The sequence below is a fragment of the Syngnathus scovelli genome, chromosome 21, assembly GCF_024217435.2.
Source record: "Syngnathus scovelli strain Florida chromosome 21, RoL_Ssco_1.2, whole genome shotgun sequence".
Lineage (NCBI taxonomy): Eukaryota > Metazoa > Chordata > Actinopteri > Syngnathiformes > Syngnathidae > Syngnathus > Syngnathus scovelli.
In genome coordinates, this window is record NC_090867.1 from 7645492 (window position 1) to 7660511 (window position 15020).

The 15020-nt window shown below is 44.2% G+C and overlaps 1 protein-coding gene across 7 annotated transcripts; it reads right to left on the reverse strand.

The window, feature by feature from the left end:
- Positions 1–1164: 1164 nt before the first annotated feature.
- mybpc2b (myosin binding protein Cb) lies at positions 1165–14472 on the reverse strand. Of its 7 annotated transcripts, none has more exons than XM_049760205.2 (30): positions 14326–14466; positions 11151–11168; positions 10688–10711; positions 9698–9718; positions 8266–8289; positions 7826–7888; positions 7613–7761; positions 7425–7542; positions 7279–7327; positions 6992–7051; positions 6748–6911; positions 6496–6628; positions 5821–5945; positions 5623–5728; positions 5329–5498; positions 5092–5257; positions 4886–4992; positions 4765–4794; positions 4540–4682; positions 3855–4014; positions 3669–3773; positions 3413–3601; positions 3204–3338; positions 2957–3124; positions 2752–2840; positions 2493–2688; positions 2286–2425; positions 1854–2213; positions 1580–1766; positions 1165–1274 (listed from the first exon to the last, which is right to left on the reverse strand). In XM_049760205.2, the coding sequence occupies exons 1-30, from the start codon at positions 14348–14350 to the stop codon at positions 1249–1251; spliced, it is 3450 nt and encodes a 1149-aa protein (XP_049616162.1). In that variant the 5' UTR covers positions 14351–14466; the 3' UTR covers positions 1165–1248. The 7 variants fall into 7 exon arrangements, with proteins under 7 accessions (XP_049616162.1, XP_049616161.1, XP_049616164.1 ...); XM_049760204.2 differs by having other exon boundaries at positions 9698–9721; XM_049760207.2 differs by lacking the exon at positions 9698–9718.
- Between the last annotated feature and the right edge of the window lie 548 nt (positions 14473–15020).

Sequence of the window (15020 nt, forward strand, 5' to 3'; positions counted from 1 at the left end):
TGAGACATTTCCGCACCAAAGTAGTCCTTTTAGGTCTCATCAAGTGATTATATGATTGCCGCGCAGGCTTTTGTTTAGTTCGGATTCAAGGTCAAGTTCCCCCAGAAGCACGTTAGCACTTCCGCGCGATTACAAGAGAAGACGCTCAGTGAGGTCAAGCAGATTGCATTAGCGTGTGTGAAAATCAATTTGCTTTGTTGACACTTTATTAATACGCCATCTTGAAGAATTTCGAGTATCACTCAAAAATGTATATTACATTCATCTTTTTGTAGCATTATTTAAAGATGATGACTTTTTTAGGCTAAATAGACTCTAAATATGAATTCACCATGTGTCCAAGTGTCAGCCATCTTGAATTTCACCACGGCCGAATTCCGAGTGTCCCCTCACCTCCTCCTTCCGCTGTGTTCGGATGACTGGACTCGCCCGTTGGCCGAGCCGGACGTATACAGTGGCCCGCTCCCGCCGTACGCTGCCTGTCAGCTCTCGGACTCGAAGCTGGGGTCTGACGGGTGATGACTTGCGTCCGTAGCCTGGCGTCATGCTCTTGTCTCCTTGCGTGTTTAATTACAGCACGCCATGTGGCACTAATGGGCCCCAATGCAATTTGAGTAATTACGTTAGACTTGAGCGACAGCGATTAAATACAGCGGACCCTTGCAAAACAATCCATTATAGTAGACTCGGGCCTTTGATTTGTTCTGACTGACTTTTAATAGATTTCACATAAGAAATAATAGGGACGGAATTAATCAGGCGGCACGGCGCTTCAGCGAAATGCACATCGGCGTCACGACCCAAAAATACAGCTCCCGGGGAGGATAAGAAGCGGTTGAAATATATGACCCCATTTGGAAATCTCTCCATGACCTTTACCGGATCGATACGCGGGTGCCGCCGCAGTTCTTGCAATGGCGGGAGGCCTCCTTGCAGTGGCGCCGTTGCTCACGGCAGTATTTTCTCGGCTGTGAACGAGACGAGAGCTTTATGCTCCAGTGAAGCGTCGTAAGGTTCACTCTTGGGTTTTTTTTTTGCACTCAAAGTTAGAAGACAGAAATAGGACCTAAAGTCTTGACAAAATGTATTAGTATGACCTAATTACAGCCTCTTTCCAAAACAAATGGAATCGTTTGCAAATTAAGGACAACCAAATCCAACACACACCAATAATTTCTGTTTATTTGTTTTTTTTTCATGACAATCTCTGACGTTCTCTGTTCAGAGTAGGCGTTACTCTTCTTTTTCCTAATCCTGTTGTGGATCCACGGCAGCTGTTGGAAGGCAGGGCAGATGATTGGCATTTGTCCAAAAAATATGTTTAAAAAAAACCCATAAATCTGCATCCGCAACCACATTAGCGATAGCATTGGCAGCTAACAAGATGAGGCCAGCTGTTATTGATATGCTCCCCCACCACGCTCGGAAATCATTACTGGGGTGTAACTACGGGTGGCGTGTAAATAGATTAGACCCGACTTAACGGATATGTCTTGAGTTAAGCATGTTTGCATTTCTGCTTCTTTGTTTTCTTTAGATATCTGATCAAGTCGTGAGTTCTCGCGGCATCTCTACCAACCTCGAATGTCCAGCTTGCACTCCACTTCATCTTTGCCCAGCTCGTTGATGGCCACACAGGTGTATTTGCCTCCGTCAAAGGGGCTCGGCTTGCGAATGTTGAGGGTGACCACGCCTTGGTAGTTCTGCATCAAGTACTTGGGGTCTTCACCAAGGATCATCTTGTTCTTCATCCATACGATCTTGGGCTGAGGAACAAAATCACGGGATGAGATGTTATCCATTCCCACCAAAGCTATTGTCTGACTTGGACTCCACAGATTGACGGGCGATACCTTAGGGAAGCCTCTGACGGCACAGCTGATGGCAGTGGTATACCCGGCCACCACAGTTCTGTCCACAAGCGGCTGAGTGAACTTCGGCACGCAGGACATATCCATCTCCTGGTAGGGGTTTTGTTTCAGCTGCAGACCTACGATACGTGGCGAAAGAAGAATTATAACGGAAACTATTTCAATCACAGTAACGTTCGCACCTGTCTTGGCGATGGTGGCCGTGTTCTTGCTTTGACGAGGCTCCTCGCTCAGGCCGCACAAGTTTTCGCTGTAGACGCGGAACATGTACTCGTTGCCCATAATGAGGTCGGACGCCGTGCAGTGGGTCCGTTTGTTGTGCTCATAAATAGTGAACCATTCCTAAGAAAGACAATATGATCATCATCAGTCACCTTCCCTTCCTTTTCCTGTCTTTTCCTGTCTTTGTCTCACCTTAGTCTTCATGTCGGCCTTCTGGATGGTGTATCCGGTGATCTCACAGTTCCCGTCATCGGTGGGGGGGTCCCACTCCAGAGCGGCGTTGAATCCCCACACGTCGGACACCCGCACGTTTAAAGGTGGCCCCGGCTTTTCTAATTGGATCGACGTAACGCAATCGATGTTTCCGCAACCCCGGGGACACGAAGAACGGGTACTTACCAACAACTCTGAGTTGGAAACTGGCCCTGTCCTCCATGTTCTCGATCTTTAGAACCAGCTCGTATGTTCCGGAGTGCTCTCGCTCTGCCGAACGGATGAAGAGGATGGTGTCCACGTTGGAGGTACGTACATTGATGATTTTTGGGTCAATGGGTTGCCCATCCTTAAACCAGTTCGCGACGGGACGTGGTTTCCCCTGTGAGAAAATGACACGTGATGAATCTTCATTCTTATATCTGATTGTTTTTTTTTGTCTGACCTGGAAGGGGATGGTCAGGTTGATCTTTTCTCCCACTTTACGGATGTACTTTGTCCTCAGGTGCCGAGGTAGGCGGATTTTCGGACGCTCTAATGAAGGTAAAGCCATTGAAAAGTCCATCCCATAAACAAACCACATTGACGTTTAAACCTTAAAGTCGATTAACCGGCAGAATCGGCTAGTTGACTCAACTCCTCCGACTCACCCATGATTTCACGGATCGTGACGGGCTCTGACATGATGGCGGGAGCACTGCGCCCTGCAATGTTCACTGCCACCACCCTGAAGTTAATCTTCTCCCCAACAGGTAGGCCACGGACCACGTAGCTCTGTTTTTCACACAGGTCTGTGTTGGCTACCACCCATTCAGTATCTGTGGGCGGAAACAATAACAAATCAATACTGTATTTGATCTTCATCAAGAATCAGCTGGCTGCGACAGAGAACCAGACCTCCATCTTTGCAGTATTCAATAACGTAGCCATCCAGGCCCGCGGCTCCGATTCTCTCCGGGGCCAGCCACTTCAGGGAGCACGTGGTGTCCGTCACGTCGTTCACCGACAGACGGGTCGGCTCGCTCGTCGGGGCTGAGCGTCATGGAAAAAGAAAGAGCCGGCGGTTCGGAGAGGAAGAAAAGAAACAGGGCGGCCGCGAGGCTTACCCATAGGCATGAAGGGCTTGGAGGTGAGACTCGGCTGGGACATGCCGATACTGTTGACGGCAAACACCCTCATCTCGTACAGGACGCCTTCAATCATCTTCTTGGCCTCGTACGTGGTCGATTCGTACACGTCAAAGTTGAGCTTTGTCCATCTGGAAGAACCGTGCTTCTTTCTCTCCATCAGATAGCCTGAATGAAGACAAACATTGAGACAAGGACGGAACATCTGTGCGTGTTCCACGTCTTCATTCTTTACCCTTGAGTGCTGCACCGCCATCAAATTTAGGAGCCTCCCAGATGATGGTGGCGCAATCTTCTCCCACTGTTGTGCACTTGACATGCTCGGGAGCATCGGGCACATCTGGAATTCAAACACAGTGCAGGTATGCGACAAATTGCTTCATTTGGAATGTTCATTTGAACAAATATCTCATTGACTTACCTATTATCTTGATATTCAGCACAGCCTTGTCTTGCCCGGCCGGGTTGGTAACAACGATGGTGTAGCTGCCCTCGTCCTCCCTCTCTGCGCCCTCAATGATGAAGCAACTCAAGTCCTTCCTGCTCTCCACTCTGACTCGTCCGGAATCCTCCGTGATTGGCTAACATACAGGAAATGGCACCTTTTAACAGGTACGTATTATTCATCAAGTATTTCTCAAGTATTGATATGAATATGAGATTACCCCCATTGAGTCCGGTGCTAGTCTCCGAGGGAGAAGAGTGGAAATACCATTTGTAAGGGAAGACGCAAGGCTCATGTTTGTCCCAAAGCTATTTCAGAGCAGCTAACTAGAGAAGCTCGAGGGCAGATCAACTTTTGTGTTTTACGACAACCGAATTTACTAGCGCTGACCGCCGGCAGCTTCTGTTACATTACCGTGTAAGCATTGCGAGAATCAGATGTACGGCTAATAGTCTTGCGGTACATAGGAAATGTAAATCGAAATAATAACGATATTGGACACAATCAGTAAGTCCGCTTCAGTGCGTACATGCCAAACATGTCAACAGGGCAGGGATATAAAACTTATTTTGGTCGCGGGCCACATTCTAGTCATGGTTTCCAAGAAACACGAAGCAGCCTGTGATGCAGTGGGCCCAATGAAGACGTGACGCATCCTTACCTGGTCTCCTTTGGACCAGAGCACCTTGGGTGCTGGTTCTCCAGTGATCTCCACGTCCAGTCTCAGCTTGTTGCCAGCCACCAAAATGATGCTGTTTTGGGACACCATGTTTCCGGTGGTGTCCAGATGGATCTTTGGAGGATCTGTTTGGACCAATTAAATGCATAAGAATCATAAAAAGCTTTTACTTTGACAAAGGAGGAGAGGTAAGAAAAGTTTATTTACCCTGCCTGGGCACATAGTCGATCTTGATTTCTGTATCGGGAGAGAAAAAGAGAAGCTTTAATGCTGTCTGCTCATGATGAATGTATCCCCATCACCTCGCTAATGTTTCTGTTTCCCTCACCCAGGAAGTTGAGTTTGGCCGAAAGTGACAGAGCGTATCCATCAGGAACGAAAGTGTAGTCTCCGGCATCCCCCGGCTTCACGTCGTCAATGATCAGACGATGAAACCTGAAACAAGCAGGAGAGACGTGCGGATGGAAGGACAATTAATTAAGGTGTGTGGGTTGTTTTTTTTCCCCTCTCTCACATCTTTACTCTCATGTATACCTTCCGACGTGTGTCATTTTGATGCGTTCGCTGGGCATCACTTCCACTCCATCTTTGTACCACTTGCCGGTGACCTTTTCATCAGACACCTCACACTTGAACAAAGCCTGGTCGGTCGCCTTCACCGTCAAATCAGCAATGTCCTGCAACACTTCCAGTTTTTTTTCTGGGCACATTGGGAAGCACAAGGAAAATATTTATCCCCAGTCAAATCCAGTCCAACCATTCCTATAATACCTTCCACCTCCAGCTCTCCTTTGGTATGGCCCCCGTTTGTCCAAGCATGGTACATTCCGATGTCCTCCAATGTCGCTTCCTGGATGATGAACGTGTGCTTCTTCCCGTCTTTCTTAAAGCGATACTTTGTGGATGCCGCGTCCTTTACAATTTCCTCATCCCCATAGAACCTGGAAGAAAATAATAATTCGATTGTGCTGCTCCTTCATTATTTTGACAGTAAATTTTTCGAGCCCATAATCAGATGTCGTAAAAAAAAAAATTAAACTTAACCAATACTGTCGTTATACTGACCACATGACGTGGGCGCCCTCCTCTGACACCTCAATCTCAAACTCCACTCTCTCCCCTACCACCACGTGGTAGTCATCCATAAGCTTGGTGATGGTCACAGGTGGTTCTGGGTGCATACAGTAGCAAATTTAGAATCCTCAAAGTATCAGGATTATCGTATTTTATAGCGTCGCCACACGACCAAAAAAGTGAACGTACCTTTGACGAAAACCTCAGTGAAACTCTTGTCTTCGCCCACCACACACTCGTACGCAGCATCATCAGCCAGGGTGGTCTTGTTGATGGTGAGCGTTCGGATGTTTCCATTTGTCTCCATCAAGTACCTTGAAAATAACCCGAGAAAAGCCGGTCCGTTTATTTACCAACGAATATACGAGTGAATGATTTGTGGTTAACATGTTGTGCCATAGAAATATATTGAAATTAAATGATAGAATTATATCGTATTGAATTATATTGGGAGCCAATGATAAACATCGATTTTAACATTTTTTATAGTGTGTATTTCTCTATGATTACAGGTCTTATTTTATCAGTATTAGCCTACTTAAGGGATAAATGTCTTGCCTGTGTGACTTACTATGCCCTCCGGGAGCCTTCTTACGATGGCCTAAAAATAAAATGTGTGGATGGCAGCATCGGTGGAAAGTTTGACTTTGCGGCGTCGATAATTTTAGCTGCGCATTTTTTTTTTTTTTTTTTTTTAAACACTGCCCATCAGTCGAGCTCTGCGGCTAATTTACAATCTCATTTTGCTGTCCGTCTCTCCGAGTATATTTTTCCCGCTGGAAGTTGAACGCAATCTAAAAAGAAATGGCACTAATAAAAAGCCGTGCATGATGATTGAGTATGTTGGTGCTTTTATGTATGTACTTGGCAGATGGTTTGATCTCTTGGCCGTTCTTCAACCATTTGACCTGCACGTTGGGATCCATCACCTCACATTTGAGGATGATTCTTTTGCCTTTGTCCACGGTGTAGCAAGATTCCATTTTGGTCAGGAAAGCTGGGAAGATGGAGATGATGGGGAAATCACTTGTCTTGTTTCTCTTCTGGATGTCTTTGGTCTCATTGTGCCTACTTCAGATGCTCTTGGAGTGTCTATTCACCCTCCACCTGACTCACCCTCGCTGTGCTTGGGCTCCACCCTCATCTTTTTCAGACGTTTCAGCATGCCCCTCAGGTCGGTAATGCCGTACTTGAAAGCGATTTTCTCATATTCGCTCGGGTGGGCGCTCTTCAGCAATTCCCATACGTCGACCTCCTCCTCCACCTTTTCAGGTCTCTTCCTGTCAATCATGGGAAATAGTTCCATTTTAATGAAACAATGACACCGAGTGTGAAGATGTGCTTCCAAAGATGTTCTCACTTCTTGGCAGCTTTGAGAAGAGCACTGAAATCCAGATCACCCTCATCTTCGCCGGCATCCCTGCGTGGAAGGAAAACACAGTGAGCATAGGATTCGTGTCACATGACTTGATTTCGACTTGGGTCACCAATTTTTGAGACTTGGAACAGCTATTAATTACCATAATGTCAGAATCATGCCTCGTGGGGACTCAATTTGACTGACTTCATTTTTGTAATTGCTAACGAAGACAGTTTGGAGTTCCAGGCCTTCACTCGTCACCCTTTTTTAGAGAGAAATGCACTTACGCTCTCTTGAAGGTAGACAAAATGTCCACCTGCTGGTCTTGCTGGGAGGCTGAAATGAGAGAAGTTGCCGAGACGGCACATTAGGGCCGGATCAAACCAGAACATCAGTCGACGTGGAATGCGCAGCAGCCTCGAATTTCACCCACCCTCCACGGCGATCTCAAAGCTGGAGCTGTCGCATTTGTCTTTGGCTGTCACTTCGCACCTGTAGCCACCGGCGTCTCCGGCGACCACTTTGTTGACCGTCATTTCAAAAGTGTAGATCTTTTACGGGAAAACAAACACAAGATGGAAAAGATCTATCGTCTTTGGACGATTGAAATTTCAGTCGCACCTTTGTCTCCCTGTCGTAGGTTTCTTTGAACTGCATGTGTTTCCCAGCCTTGCTGCTCAAATCCATCCACTTTCCCTTCAGCCATTTCATCATGGGTTTCTTTACCAAGGCGCTCGAGTCGACCTTGGCAATGAGGATCAAATCCGTTCCTGTCATCAGCAAACACCAGTCAGTAGTGTCAACACTTTTTACAGTGTGTTCTATCCAGCTCACCTGCAATAGCGGTCACATGATCTGGCGGCTTCTCCACGAAGAGCCCAGTGAGCTCTGTCACCTCTGAAATAAAAGTACAGAGATTTCATTATTTTTGATATGATCACGTCTGCTCTCTATGGAAACAGAAGACAACACTAACAATGACCAAACTGCGCAGCAACACCAAGTCGTTTTTTTAGTGACGTAAAAAAACGATGAAATACGTATGTTCGTCTTACAAACAGTCAGGATTAACAAAACTTTTGAAAATAAACAACTCACACATCTCATAAGCGCACATGAGTAAAATTCCGACAACAACAAATGAATATTAAAAATATATATATATACATTTAACATGTAGATGGAACCTGTGCAACATAAAATGTTGGATGCAGACGCTTAAAAAAAAAAAAAAAAAAAAAACATTTACATGCACTGAAAAATTCCAAGCTTACCGCCCCCTACAGCCTTCACGTTAGCTGGGAGAGAAACAATTTGCAGTTATACCAGCGCTAAGAGTAAGTGTGAAATTTTGAGTGAATGGACCACACAGTGACAGCCCCCCCCCCACACAAAAAAAAAAAAAGAAAAAAAGATGTAGGTAATCATGGCTGTTACGAACACAAAGGAATCAAGCGGGTTCATTTGGGATAAAACATTTTATTTGAAATAATCTTGAATACTTCTGCAAGACTGAGGATGTCGGAAAGCAAGCATTCAATTGTTTTCATTGTGAATCGCTTCCACGCCATTGGGAATGTTTTAATTGAAGCTTAAAGAAGTTGGCAGTTGGTTCCTGCTTCATTAGCCAAACTGCGCTTGCGAATATAACCTCAACCCACATACTTAAACTTTAACCCCGTGGGACAGGCTTTAAACAACCTCGGTATGTACCATCGACCAACTGTCTACCCTACGGGAACAGACGCACTGGTGCAATTACTTCTATGGAGATCAAACAAACATAGCATAAGATGAGAAATCCTCCTACGTGGAGTGACACAAGAACATCGAGCGACATTTAGTAAATCTTTTTGAAGCTATCTCAAAGTTGACGTCACACTTTTTCCCGACCGGATCTCACTATACTATAACAAAAACACTTTTGAAGCATTCCGTAAAGGTTCTCCGTCCCAAAGCAGGATAAGGTTCCCCACTAAGCGACAAATCCCACTTCTTGGGTTTCACTTGTAAAACCTGAACTGAATATATCTCGCAGCTTGTCTGCAACGCACGGTAGCAACTTTACTTTATGTATCATCTTCTTAGCCTGTTGAAATGTGAAATGACGCCAGGCCTCCTAGCAGCAGCTGTTAGTTTGGCCGCAGTGCGTGTTACAGCATTGCTACTTTAATCTCAGTCCTGACAGAAGTATTAAGAGTTTTCAAATGAATAAATACCCAAAAGTCATACTATCTAGTATCTAAATTGTAGAGTAGAGCCGGCTTAAAGTATAATCAGGCTAAGCACCTGCATAGGGTCCCACAACCACTTCAGGGCCCTCCAAGACTCAATTAACAATTATTATGGAATATCGAGTTTGAGCAGCATCCCACAAGTGTCCACTTCACGGCTGCATTTAAGGGGAATGAAAAGAGCCACTATGACTGGCTCTGATTGAAGTCGACTGCGACCACTCCCACAACGGCGCAGCACTCCCTCGCCCAGATATGCTGGCCTGTGATTGCTTGCGAAATTACAAATTATACTTGTAATAGGCAAATATGATATTCAGTATCTCAATTAGTGCTTTATCACATAAAATAAAATTTTGCCCGGGGCCCCATGGAGGTGCGGGCCGGCTCTGACTATAACTACCAAAGGAGAAATAATAACGTTAAAAAAAACGATCATCTCCGTTACACCAACGAGCCTTCTTTTTCTTACCATCCCAGTCGGAGTCAGAATCTGCTGCAGACAAAGCGAGACGCAAGATTAAACCGAACAAAGCGAAGAGGAAGCAAAAGCACAAATTGTCGTACAACGCTTGACGTACACGCACACAAGCTTGTTTCATGCTCCATCGCAACTAACATCTGTGGATGAAAAGATGCAAAATGCCTAATTATCTTGCAAACAAAGTGCATATGACAAAAAAAAAAATGGCAATAGGCACTCTTTGGGACATTTCATTAGGCACACCTGTACCCTGTAATAAGAAAACTCAATGCGACATTGAGAGGTAGCCAATTTTTTTATCGTTGTGGCGACTTACTAATATTCAAGAAATCTCAGTAGTAGACCAAAGCGGAGTCACGTCTGCGGGGGGTACGTCTATAGACCTTTAGCATATTGTGCAATCGTCTACTGTATGTGACCAGAATTTTAAAAAAAAGTTCCAAGAAAGTGTGTCAATATTCTTTTCCTGGAAGGTGCCGAGCATTAGCTTCCTGCTTTGGTGCTGCTGTGTAAACAAAGATCATCGTTAACTAGAAACAACCTGCTCCACAAAAAGATGTGCTTATTAATAAGCAAGTAATTCCCAGCAATTAATAAAAACAGTGAGATAATAGCAAAAAAAAAAACACAAAGATGTTTTAACGGTCGTCTCGGCTTCATTCCGCTATATTGCAAACATGCTAAAAAAAAATGCTAAGCTAATACAGCATATTGGGATAATAACTACAATCGTGCAAGCTAAGAAATGCAAACGTGCGGGAAAAAAATTTGTCGCTGTATTATCCCCTTCAGTGGCAAAGGAAGTGGTTGACCTTTGCCTTATCCTCTTCACTCTGTAATTTACTCAACATATCATCGGCATTATTCAAATAATTACCGTGGCGGATTAGCTCAAATGCTTTTCGAACACTCAGTGCATTTCAAACATGAATACCACTTATTCATGTTTTACAGAAAAAAAAAAAAAAAGGCCCTCACCCTCTTCGGCTGGCTCCTGCGGGGCTAAAGTTAGCAGATTTTTTTTTTTGTAGTGATCGAAATGCCAAGCAATGTGGAAAACACAAGTTAAGAGGTTTCAACAGCTGAGCAAATACAGTTCAAAGAGGAACACACACACAAAATAAATAGTACATCTCGCCAAGGATCACACGAGGCTTAGCAACATTTGTGTCAGCGGGTCCTCTGTGTGCTACTTCCGTGTTATCATTCTTATTAAGTATTTAAAGTCTGACAGAATAGAAGGGACAAAACGACAAGCTGGCAAATAAACAACATCGGCGGCAGTCAATTAATGCGGTCAGAGGCCACCAGAGGCGGCTCGCGGCCCAACGCCGCAGAGGTGACAAAAGTGAAAATGTGCCGACTATAATCGAGTGAGGACGTGATAATGAAAGGCGCACAAAAAGGTCAGAAGGTAAACGGAGGCATGCGGCTGACTTACCGGGCACATCCGCTTTCGCTGCAGGAGGAGAAAAAAAGGCGGCATATGATTAGAATGCAGCGTTTATGCTTCCTAATGCCATAAAATTACCACAAGACAACTCTGCAAATCATTTTTATTCGCTTTTATATACAGTCAACCAACTCTATTTATAGATCGGGGACCAAGTTAGTTTTTTTAGAGAAGGCTATGGCTTGATTAAATAAAATTCATGATGGCGCCACAGCAATATTTTTATATTAGACATGGCTTTGGCCTCAGCCCAAAAAAAAAAAAGATAATAGAGGTCCAAAGTGACAACAATAATGACATCAGTATCGAGTCAGCACATAAACAGATCTCAGAAGCAAACCAACTTTTATCCGAAATTCAAACCAAGTCAACACGCGTGTTGAAATATTAAATATTATCCAACCGGCTTGTAATCGGTTATGCTAACACAGATCTGATTACATTCCGTCCACCGTGGAAGAACCAATACGATCCTAAATAGGATCCGTCGGTTTCATAAGGTGACAGATGTTCCTATCTTGTCTTAAATAATATTCGACGTGACACTGACAAGTCGTACGCTCGTAAATCTAACGGACATTCTATAAAATGTTCACCTTTTATAACGTCTTAACCTGTGACACGAACCTAAACAACGGCTCATCGTTCCATGACGGGCACGACAGGCGAGGCTCAAGTTAGCTGGAAATGGAAACGCATCAAATACCAAACTCCCCTCTGAGGGGTCAGTGCGGCAGCCCGTAAAGGTCAGCGCCGGTGTCTCATGACTTCCCAAAAGACAAGCCGTGCGTATTTTTTTTGGGAGCGTTTCCTTAAATAGCCGCACAAGTTTGACCTCGCTCTGGCATAAATTTACGCCATTGCGGTCGCAAAGATGCGCAGCTGCTCGTCACGCCGATGTTCGGAATGTTCTCCTTTGGGGGAATCCCCTGATTCTGTTGCGTTTATGTCCGAATTAACAAAAAAATCTGTTAGCATGAAGCTAAAACTTTGTTGTTGTTGTTTTGAATACACATTTTATGTTTAGTAAATTTCAGTTTGAAGCCTATTTTTGAAAATGCCTTTGCTATCTGACAAACAAGCAAGCATCGATGTTGTTGCCACGGCAACAATGTTGGGCCAGTCGGGAAACTAGCATGTGATGCTAATACACAAACATTTAGCCGATTGAATCTTACGTTTGCTAGTCATTTAGATGTTTTGTTTTTTACAGACCAGACAATATTATTCATTTTTTAAACGAAACATAATGCTCCTATTTGAAATCATTATTACTAAAACAAAAATTATTTTAATCTTTTGTCCTCATTTGATGAACTGACTTTACTCGCAGCGTATCGCAGTGTGTTGAGTGTAATGGGACCTGCTGGTAGTTGACGGAAATTATTAAATAGGAGTTAATTGCCTTTCTATTTATGCCTCGTTTTGAAGTACGGCCAATTTAAGGCTCAGCTGCGGGCGACGCTTTGTGGACTAAACAAATGAAGGCGCTAATGCAATTTGACATTGTGGGGCTTAATGTGAGAAAATGAATTTCACTTAAAATGATCTTCTTAATCATCTAAATATAGATTTGCATCCAACGCTGGGTTTAGTGGGCCAAGCGTTTCACTTCTCATATATGTTCTGCTCGCTTAAGTGTAACGGTAATTTGGTGTGCTTTGATGACATTTCATATGTATGCATTTCTGATCCCAGAGCGACATAATTATTTAAAGAGAGCTAAATCCGAGGCGCGTCGAGCATGATGGGAACCTTCCGAGTCGAGAATGATATTTTACATCCTGATTTATCTCGGCCGTGAGCGTGCAAGTGTTACACTAGCTAACACGCTGGCGTGTGTGAAACTCTATCAACTTAAGAGGATGGCGAGGGAAGGGGGGGGGCGAAAAGGTCACGGGTTACTGAGGATTATTTTTGGCTGCGCCTCGAGGGTCGGAGCTGGCTGCAAAAGGAAGGAAGCGTGATGGGGCATTTAAAAAAAAAAGTGAAACGTGATACCATTCTCATACTAATCTTGAGAACTAATCGTTTGCTTTAATATCACATTTGGTGCATATGTTCCAAATCAAACATTCGCCGATGATCCTTCGAGACCTTGGCAATCGAACCTGGGTGGGTGGCGCAGATGTCCGAGCAACTAAATTCAAACGCACTTGGCTGTATATGATTAGGATATAGTTATATTTCGGGGCTAATTATTAAAGAAAAAAAAGTATCAAGATGACAGAAAAGTCCAGTGGGAAATAATGTGCAAAGTCCATTATGTTCCCAATCATAGCAGAGAGGATGTGGAGGGATTAGATGTGGAAGTGGGGGAGGGAGGGGTGGGGGGGGGGGGGGTCTCAACAGTGTTAACACAACCTTGGCCTGTAAAACTAGAATCATCCCACATGACAATTTCTCATATTGGATGATTTAGAGCCTCTTTGGTTCAAAACGCAGATAACAGAAAATCTTCCTTTACACACTTAACTGTAATATCCAAAAATTTGTCCCCCAAAAAATTCAATCCAATTTCCGCTCGGATTCAATATCTCCATCATCTTTAGTAAATACCATGAAGTGATACCAGTGATGTCAAATCAGAAGAATTAAACATGGCTGGTATCAGAGTCAGATCGTTAGCTTTGCATACTGCAAAGCTAAATAAATATGTATGATTAGTACCGTTGCAGTCATTAGTCTGCAAGATCTCCAGTAAAAGATCATTTTATACTGCTCTCAATACAGTTTAAAGTGGAACGATTTGATTCGATGCACCCGCAAATGAAAATCCATCACGTATTCCCATAACATAAATATGAATCAACGCTCAGCAACACAACAGACATGACTTCACTACCACTAAACATCATCCATGAGTAACTCGCGTTTGTATTTGCTGATCCATAAAATCCCTCGCAGAAATTTATCTCGATAATCAGCAATAAAAATCGACCCGTTTTGGGACCCGAGCCCAAGTTTTGGGAAGCCTAATTCATTCTATGACAGCACTACAGTTTTTGCTACCAAGCCACTTAAACGTCCTTTTGGAAGTTAATGTGATTGTGCTGACTTCCCCCAAAAAAAAAAAATCACAGCAATATTTGAAGTTAACAACTTTCCAAAACGCATCTCAAACAGCCAAAATGGAAGCAAATATTTTTGCACACGGGCGTACCTGCAGGGACCGTCTTAGTCGGCATGGTTTATTCCCGTGTCTTCTCTTTGCTGCCGGAAGACTGGTGGCGGGCGGCTAGCTTATTCCTTTTTATTTGTCTCCCCTCACGCTGTTATTCAAAGCTCTCGTGGCACTCGAGTCACCCACACCCCCACGCTGTAAGTGAGAAGCAAGGAGCAAGGAGGCGGGCGGCACCCTAAAGACAGAGCGTAGGAAAGGTGCGCTCAAAAAAGGAGGGGGGGGGGGGGCTTCAGTAAACTCCTCAAATCTGTTCAAACCAAAAGTTCTGGACTTAATTGTACCCTAGTCCATTTTGACCCAAATTGGTCTATCTCTGGGAAGGGTCAGAGGTCAGGAATTTTAGGAGGTGGGAGCTTTGTTTTTGATATCCGAAATTTAAGTATGTACAGTATATCCAGGAGCCGACATTTTATTGTTCCATAGTCAACGGTAAAGATACAAGTTATCGCCCTCGCTGGATTTTACTGTTTTCCATGAGGAGATTCGCCCAAGCAAGGCGTTGAGGGGCCTTATTGACACGCCGCAATAAATTGCCGCGCTTTACGGCCTGCTTACAAAACCGCGCCATCATCTGATAAGGATGTTGAATTGGAGGACGGATATAAATATCCGTGGACTTTTACAGATAGCAAATGTAAGAGGCAGACGAAGATAATTTGTAGCCAAGTGCAGCA